The 9,239-nt window shown below is 36.6% G+C and overlaps 1 protein-coding gene across 1 annotated transcript; it reads left to right on the top strand.

Annotated features, from left to right (window-relative positions):
- Nucleotides 1-4,764: 4,764 nt before the first annotated feature.
- Nucleotides 4,765-7,088, top strand: LOC127432134 (class E basic helix-loop-helix protein 22-like). The gene has a single exon (XM_051682968.1). The coding sequence runs from the start codon at nt 4,958-4,960 to the stop codon at nt 5,753-5,755; it is 798 nt and encodes a 265-aa protein (XP_051538928.1). The 5' UTR covers nt 4,765-4,957; the 3' UTR covers nt 5,756-7,088.
- Nucleotides 7,089-9,239: the final 2,151 nt, after the last annotated feature.

Below are 9,239 nucleotides of genomic sequence, written 5' to 3'. Positions count from 1 at the left end.
TCTGATCACGCGCGAGCCATGACATCCGCAAGCGCGGCCACATTTGCGCGAGGCGAGATGCTGTCGTATCAGATGTATGCAGTAATTGATATGAAGTGACCAATTTGAAATGCTAAAATTGCAACTCACTAAAAAATAATAATAACATCTTTCGGTTCGATTGTGTTGCTATGCGACCGGCGTTTGTTAAAAGAACGGCCTACTACAGTATGGCGCACGAGGACAGTCAACACAGCATATATAGAGCAACTTCGCCACCTACAGGAGCTGAATGATATAAGTGCTACATGCATGGAGTCAACACATTAATTCTAACATGGAGTGAAACATCAGTGGCGTGCCACGAGATGACTTATTGCTTTAATAAATATTCTTGAATATACTTATTCTATTTAAAATAGACCTTATTCACGCTACGCTAGCTTTGATTTTTAATGGGAATGACAACGAGGCTGTGAGGGATAGACTTACAGTGTCTTCAATGGGCTGTACTGCAATTTAAAGTGTTTTTGGATCGTTCCGCGGACAAAATATTGATAAAATATCTGTCCAAGGACATGCAGTATACAAAGAACTCCTGACAACATAAGCTGTGGGAAATCAGATGTGATCAAGGAGCTTTTTACAGCTTTATATCGTTCGTGCCATTGAAGAGATGGTAAGTCTATCCCTCACAGGCTCGTTGACATTCCTATTAAAAATCAAAGATGGCGCTAGCGTGAATAAGAGAACATAAGAGAAAATCAGACATATTATTTAAACGGTTCTGAGCGGGGTTTATATATATATATATATATATATATATATATATATATATATATATATATATATATATATATATATATATATATATGACGTCTTAAGAGCATCTCTGAATGACACGTATAATAAATTAAGGAATAGGCCTGAAATGGCAAAGTTATTGTAAGTTAAATCTTGTAACAATTCATGTTAGACTTACTTAAACTGCATTATTTTTTCTGATTGCTCCTCAAATATGTGATATATATATATATATATATATATATATATATATATATATATATATATATATATATATATATATATATATAAAATAAAAAAGTTTAAGGAAAACGTAAGGCATTACTAACAATAATTGTCTGTTTGCCATAAACATTATATTTCAGGGAGCCTGCCCAAATATTTAAAGAGATAGGTCACCCTAAAATAAAAATTATCTCATTATTTACTTATCCTCATGCCACCCCAGATGTGTATGACTTTCTTTCTTCTTCAGAACACAAATTAAGATATTTAGAAGAATATTTCAGCTCTGTAGTCCATACAATGCAAGTGAATGGTGACCAACATTTTAAAGTTCCTAAAAGCACATTAAGACAGCATAAAGGTAATCCATAACAATCCAATGGTTTAATCCATGTCTTCTGAAGTAATCTAATCCATTTTGGATAGGAACATACCAAAATATAACTCCTTTTCACAATAAATCTTGACATTAGCAGTGTCCTTGGTGATCATGATTTCAATCTAGGGCCATCTAGCGCTCTGCGCAGTGTAATCAATTTTGAAATCATGATCGTGCCTAGAGACTGCAATGGCAAGATGTACAATGAAAAAAACAAACATTATAATTTTGGTCTGTTCTCATCCGAAATTGATTAGATCGCTTTAGAAGACATGGATTAAACCACTGGAGTTGAATTGATTACTTTTATGCTGTCTTTGTGTGCCTTTTGGAGCTTCAAAATTTTAGTCGTCATTCACTTGCATTGTATGGACCAACAGAGCTGAGATATTCTTCTAAAAATCTTTGTTTGTTTTCTGCAGAAGAAAGTCATACACATGTGGGATGGCATGATGTTGAGTAAATGATGAGAGAATTTTCATTTTTGGGTGAACTATCCCTTTAATATCTTGAGTGTAGTCTGACACCTTGTGGCACAGCACAGCCATTGCAAAACATTTAACTGAAGCTTTACAGTTTCTAAAGATTTCATGCAGACTAATGCTATATGGTACTGCCACTAAGAATTCATAGAATAAAAAAAGACATGCTAAAAATAGAGCCATGCTACTATTTTGGTATTTTGTTCGTTAACGGAGATTCCCAAAACAGACTACAGACAGATCATCATCAGATCTTTCAGCTGTACATAATTTAGTTATGAAAAAACAGTGAATATACTGTCATAAGTGACAAAATAGGCCTTGTGATGATGTTATGTGGATGTAAATACATAAACATAATTCTGCTTACACCTCAAAATGTTCTGACTTCATGATTTACGTAATTATACTGGGACAGTGTAATGATGCTGTATTTCTGAGAGCGTCTTTGGTATTGTTTGGCAGTATTAATTCCAGAGGGCAGGCTAATTAAAAAGGTTTGGGCATTTTTGACTCATATTTAATTTCCTGTTGCCATCCAAGGTCTCTCTTATCCTTTTTCTCATGATACATTCTGACAGCTAATTAGCATTGATGAAACTGAGCAGGAGATTTCCATTTCCCAGCATGCTTTGCATGGGACTCGATAGGGAGAGTAAATGTTAAAATAAGTGTTATTTTATGTTTTTGTGCAAGATGAATATAAAGGGGTATACTTGTTAGTGTTTAATGTTTTGTTACGCTGAGATTTAGAAGTTGGTTGCTCACTTTAAGCAACTGCTAAAATGAGTCCTAGGTTGCAGGCAATCTGAAAGAAAATTTGGATAGCAGACAATCTGCAAGAGCTGGCGTACAGACAATCTAAAGGGAGAGCTGAACTGCATGCAGTGTAAAGGGAGACCGGAGTTTGTGGCTCATCTTGTCTCATTAGCTCTGTTTGATTGGGCATGAAGGTGTTTCTTTTTGTTGGCAATATAAAGAGCATACCTCAAGCTCTCGGTGGCCTGTTACTGCCAGAATACAAATAGTGTCAGAAGTAACATCTATTATATTCTAACATTAAAAAATCGACACATTATGTTATAACGTGTCGCTTCTTAACAATAGTAGAATTTGAATAAAAGATTCCATCCATATGATTAGAAATCGTTGTGAAATTTTGTTGGTTTTGTTAAGTCTGGTCAAGCGATAGCTTGTGTAAAGTAAAATGAGTTAATTAGAAAAAGCCAAAGAGAAATGTCTGCACATAATTTTAAAAGTTATAGTCTTCTGTCTCACAAAATGTTTAGGAGCACACAGCTAAACTTCAGCCAAGGCTTAAGGCCCTTATATAATAGCTAAATACAAAGGTTGCAAGAGACCTGCAAAATATGTTTATTTATGACTTAAGTAAAAAGCAAACACACTCCACCAGACATAAATAAGAAATCTGAATAAAATGTATCTTGTCAACGCAAGATTAATTATTCCAGAAATTTTCAAACTGTGGCTCGACAACCTCTAAGGGGCCGCAAGTGTGTACTAGGGGGTCTGCAGGAAGAAAAAAAAGAAAAAAGTTTGACATTACACACTTTGACTTTATTATGGTTTCATTCTGCTTTCTATAGACTGGTTGGAAATAATGAGATTAATAGTGATTATCCTATTCTGTTGAACCTTTAGCTTACTCACTGGTGTTTGTAAGGCCATATTCTCAGTAAAGTAGCTGTGGAACAATATTTTGTTGTGTGTGTGTGAAAGTGTTTTACAAAAATAGGCTACATTACCTATTTGAAAAATTTTCTCTTCAGATTTTCATACAAATATTAATAGTGAAAAAAGATGATATGAAAAAGATACACTATTAACCTAAAACAAATTTGAGATTATATTTTACTAATTATTTAATGTTCATGCTCATATTATCTTTATAATATCAAACTTATTATTCTATTACTATTACTATCACGCAGTAAAAACAGGTTTTGAGACTGATGCTGCAATGTATGTGGTCACCACATGGCGGGGACTTCAGCTCACAATTAAGCGTTCTTTTTCTTTTCAAAGCCTTGGCCAAAAAGTTCGTAAATTATCATAGCCTGGCACTAAATGTAAACAAAACAAATAATTCATGGCAAACTTTAGGGAAATATGTAAAGTAGGCTACTGTTTCACACACAAAAAAAAAAAAAAAAAAAAAAAAAAATGAAAATAATAGACCAAAATGCAAGGAGTTTTTCATTCCTGGCTCATACAGATATTTTGGCTTTGACTTTCTAAAATAAAAAAATATCAAAGATCACAATCTATAATCATGCACTGGAATGCTTGTCTCGTGATAAACGCTTCCACCGACCAGGGGAATGCTGTTCTTTTCCATCAATGTAGTAGCCTGGTGGCCAAGTAATTTTTAAAATGAAAAATGTTTTTTCCGTGACCACTGCTTTTCAGATTTTTACATTTAAATCAGGGGATATATAATCTAACGAATACTCAAGATCATCAAAGGTCTCATTTTTGGGATATCGACGAGTGGAGCATTACTTAAAAAGCACAACCAAATGCAGAGCAGAAAAGTAGATTTTGTAGCCTGCTGTATTTATCTGCAAGGCACGCTTTGAGTCTTGATACAGTACAGTTGCTCATTGGAAACAAAAAGCCATACCAAGTCCTTTCAGGCGTGCTCACAGATGGCGAGCTGGGATGCTTTTGTGAAGCTGTGAGAAACTCGTCTGATCTGAGGAGATTGAAGTGCGCACACCCAGGATTGTTTGTTACCGTTTTAATCCCATTAATTAAAACGTTAACCTGATTGGGTAGCGCGCACTCAATCCCGATAGGCGAATCTCCTTCATATTAAAAGCCCGACTTGAGATAATGATGTAAAAGACTCCCCCTTCTGTTGCTGATGCTGATCGCTGCCGTGATCTACAAAGTGTGTGTCTCAACACGATAAACGCAGTGTAGAGCACTTTAGGAGGAGCTACTGTCTCTGCACCTCACTTGACAAGTGGAGCAGCCATCAACATCAACTCCACTTCATAGAGTAGAAACTTCACCGAGGAGCGTGGCTGAGTGAAGCCTTATCACATCTGACTTTTTAGAGACTATGGACAGGAGAATAAACTTGGGTGGAGACATTTTTCACAAAACTCTCAGCGCAGTCTCTAGCAAAAAGATGGGCTCTTTTCGACCGGCTGTGGGTATTAATCTTGCTTCCAGGGACGGCCAGTCGCCAATCAGCTGTTTCGACCAGACCGACCCAGACCCGGTTCAGCCCGGGGGACTGACGGGAGGGAGAGCGGGAACGCTGGGTCTGCCGACTGGATCTTTGTGCGTAAAGTACGGCGAAAGCGCAAACAGGACATCGGCTGCGGAGAGCAGCGGTGGAGAGCAGAGCCAGGACGATGACAGCGACGGCCGATGCGAGATGATGCTCATGCCAGACGGGAGAACGGCGGTGTCCGGTGGCAAGTCTGAAGGAGGTAAGAAAAACAAAGAGCAGAAAGTTCTGAGGCTAAACATCAACGCCAGGGAGAGACGAAGAATGCACGATCTGAACGATGCGCTTGATGAACTGCGGGGAGTGATCCCTTACGCGCACAGCCCGTCTGTACGGAAACTCTCCAAAATTGCCACCTTGCTGTTAGCCAAAAATTACATCCTTATGCAGGCACAGGCGCTGGAGGAGATGAGACGGCTGGTTGCTTATCTCAACCAAGGCCAGGCTATCTCTGCTGCCTCTCTGCCCGCGACCACGGCTCTCACACCGGGTTTAAGCGCATACGAGCAGACGACCGGTTACCCGTTTCCCGCCGGAGTTGCAGCATCCTCCTGTCCAGACAAATGTGCCCTTTTCAACAATGTCACCTCCAGCCTCTGTAAGCAATGCACTGACAAGCCTTAGACTCTACTGACTCTCGTAGAAGCACATGAGAAAATGTATGACTTAACCAACGAAACGACTATTAAAGAGAGACTGATGTCAGTGTTTGCCAGAATGCTTAAAACTTTTCTTACACTTGCAAACAACTTCATTCAAAGAAACACGTTTGTTCAACAACTGCTTGTGTAAGGGATAGCTTGCTGTATACTTAAAGTGATGGCGGGAGAGAGATAAAACCAAACAAAGTCTATGTCTGATAGTGAACATAGGGCAAAAGAAACAGTTCATTATCAGCATCAATGTGGACCCTTCAGAATGACTTGTATTTCTGACCTGACAACTTGCAACCATGTTTTACCCTGTTCATGACGCCAAATTTTTTACGGTTTTTACTCTAACCTGCAATAATAGGTATTCTTGCTACTTTGAATTTATGTTATGAAAATATTTGCTTTCTCAAGTGACATCTGTATTTTATAGCAGCTGGAAGTGTCGTGGAGAGCAGAGTAGCTACTACTGGACTGCACACAATTACAAACTTTATTCCAGAGTAGCCTATAAATGTTATTTCGAAAGATTAGTTGAGATTAGACTAATTTAAAATTGTGATATAATATATTGTTAGTTTGGTGGAGTCTTAAAAGTTGTTTTTGGCTTTTAATTTCTCTAAATGGATGAAATCAAGTGGGTCTGCATGCCTGGTCTGATTATTCATTGTCATCTTTGCTGTAAATTTCGCCGATTTGGCTTTTTACAAACACACACATGCAGTTTGGCTAGGGACGTGTTCAGGTTTCAGCTTGTTATCAGGTTAAGGCTGGAAGCAATGTAGATATATATATATAGAGGGCCATTTGTATGTGTTGATGTATTGGAAAGCTTTATTAAAATATTTTGATTCAGCATATTATGTCGCCTAGTTGTATGTTGTGAAGCATCTAGTAAAGTGATTCATGGTTCCTGCTCGCTCAAAAGATATAATCAGATCAATACGTCGCTTAAAACGTGTTTTAGGACATTTCGGATGTAGTCTGTGAATAAGCAAACCTCGACATCTGGCAACAATAATTGCATGATTCACTTTACGTTTTAGCAATTTTTAACAAATAGACAGATATTTTGTTTCTCTCTTTAAATAAGTAATGGGTTGTGATTTTTTTTTTTTTTTTTTTTACAATTTATATTATTATTATTATTATTATTATTATCATCAAAAAACGGACTATGCCCTAGGAAAAAAGGGCAGACGTTATGGGCAGCAAATGCCCCACGGCCAAAGGAGAATGTCTGTTAGTATTATCGAATAAAGCTTAGTCACCTCGGTCACGATTATCTAAAGAAATCCGTAGCGACATCTAATAATGTTAATTTGAAAACAACAGTGTATCAAACTGTCGACTGTAATACCTATATTCCTTTTAATTAAACACATCGTTAAGGCAATTAAACCTGCTGAATGTGATTAAGGAACATAATTACGACACTGTTCACTGCCGTAATTGGGTGTCTTTAATCACAGGAAACAGTCATCAGTATCAGTGTCATTAATTTGCATTGTTCGACCTCGGATGTCTATCACAGTGATAGAGAGATAGATACGGACAGGACGATGCCCTTTCACATGATGCGAAGTGCTTTAAACTATCACCTCTGTTTCGACTTAGAAACTTAATTCCCATTGAAAACACCATGTAAAAAAAACTTCCGTTTTTTTTTATTATTTTTTTTTTTTAGACGTTGCAAGAATGCTTAAGGCAGTGATTAAATTAATTATATGCATTTTTAAACGTAAGCTACTTAAGCAAAATATTTTGGCTCCAACTATGTCAATAACTATAATTGCGATAATTCTATAGCCATAGAATAATCAATAAAATTAATTATTTCCACGTGCATAATTATAAAAACAGACAAAACCTAAATATAAATACATAAATAAAATACAACAGGAAAGGGAATATGAAATATACGATTGTTGATGAAATACAATTATTTAAAGAATACTATGACAAAAATCAACGTTATAATTATTATAAATAATAATATTATTCATGTGACACCCTATGGATACAACTTCAGAACCGTTAACTTAAGAGACTCTGAATACACAATTCCTTAAACAGCAACCGGGTTGACAGAGCGCCTGAAAGTCAAAAACAATTATATATATATAAATGAAAATGTAAGCAGCTGGATGTATTCGCGAGGCTTTTTGCTATTCAACAGTTCAAAGAGGAAAAGATAGGAGGGGTTACAAAATTCCCCGATTTGTGACAACATCTTATCTTTCTTATCACCAAAAAGTGACACATTTTGGCAGTACCATTTGTACAGAACTTTCTAACGAACTCTTAAACAGTTACAAAATGTTATCGGCACACTTCCCATCATCGTTGTGTTCAGCACCAGGGACAGCTCCAACACTTTAACTGCGAGTCTCCTAGCAGCAAAAATTATGCCCTGTGTTGCTGCATGACATCACAACCATTTCTAGAAAACTATGTCACCGGAAATACCTTTTCAGTCAATTGGGACAATGAGAGAAGAACAAGATGGTACTCTAGCTAAGCACGAGTGAGGATTACTAGGGACAGTGGAGAGTTTTTAACTAGATATTCTCTCTCTCTCAGTTTACACGGGACGACCTTACAACCTCACTCAACCACCGTTTAATGAGACTAAATTTACACATTTGACAATGACAATAATCAAATGAAATCGGATGCGCAGTAGGGGAAATTGTGCATTTCTCTCTATCCATTAAATTTTGAATGGATCACAAAACATGAAAAAAAAAAAAAAACATACTATAAATAATAACAAAACACAATAAAATCAAAAGTTCTCAAACCCAAAATACTTTATATATATATATATATATATATATATATATATATATATATATATATATATATATATATACATTTATATAGAATTTAGTGACACAATCATAAGACTGGAATGCATTTTTTAAACATCTTAACTCTTTCCAATGTTCCAATTAGCCATTTGGAAAGCATTGGCATTACAGTATTATTCTGTCCTTTCTAATTCTCTGCACAGCACAGATGAGGAGACACACGCTGGAGTCGTTAATCAGGGGCAGCGGTAATCAGCCATCACAAAGCCTTTGCCTGGATAAATATTATCAGCAATTACTGTGTGGAGTCAACTACTTCTAGGACCCCATTTACATGATTTTCATCACTCTTTCCCATGTTCACTTTCCCAGTGCAACTTTTTATTTACCAGCACTGCCTCTCCACATACCTTAACAGGGGCATCAGAGTGGGGCAATAATCAGAGTCAATGTGAGTGCATTAATTATATATTGAGGAGTAATGCATTATTTAATACAGCGATTAGCTCCTGAAAAAGGGATTAATTCCACAGAGAATTAGGATCGGATTCATAAAGAGTTGTTTGAATTCTCTTGAGACATATAAAGGCAGTTACTTCCTTTATGTTCTCATCTAAATCATAAGTTTCCCTGCATTCCCTGATT

Source organism: Myxocyprinus asiaticus, chromosome 41, assembly GCF_019703515.2.
Source record: "Myxocyprinus asiaticus isolate MX2 ecotype Aquarium Trade chromosome 41, UBuf_Myxa_2, whole genome shotgun sequence".
Taxonomy (NCBI): domain Eukaryota; kingdom Metazoa; phylum Chordata; class Actinopteri; order Cypriniformes; family Catostomidae; genus Myxocyprinus; species Myxocyprinus asiaticus.
Note: the sequence above shows the minus strand (reverse complement) of the source record. Positions and strands in the feature narration are given on the sequence as shown.

Bases quoted from the DNA above. Each gene is read 5' to 3' on its own strand.
- LOC127432134 (XM_051682968.1), top strand. From the start codon at position 4,958: ATGGACAGGAGAATAAACTTGGGTGGAGACATTTTTCACAAAACTCTC.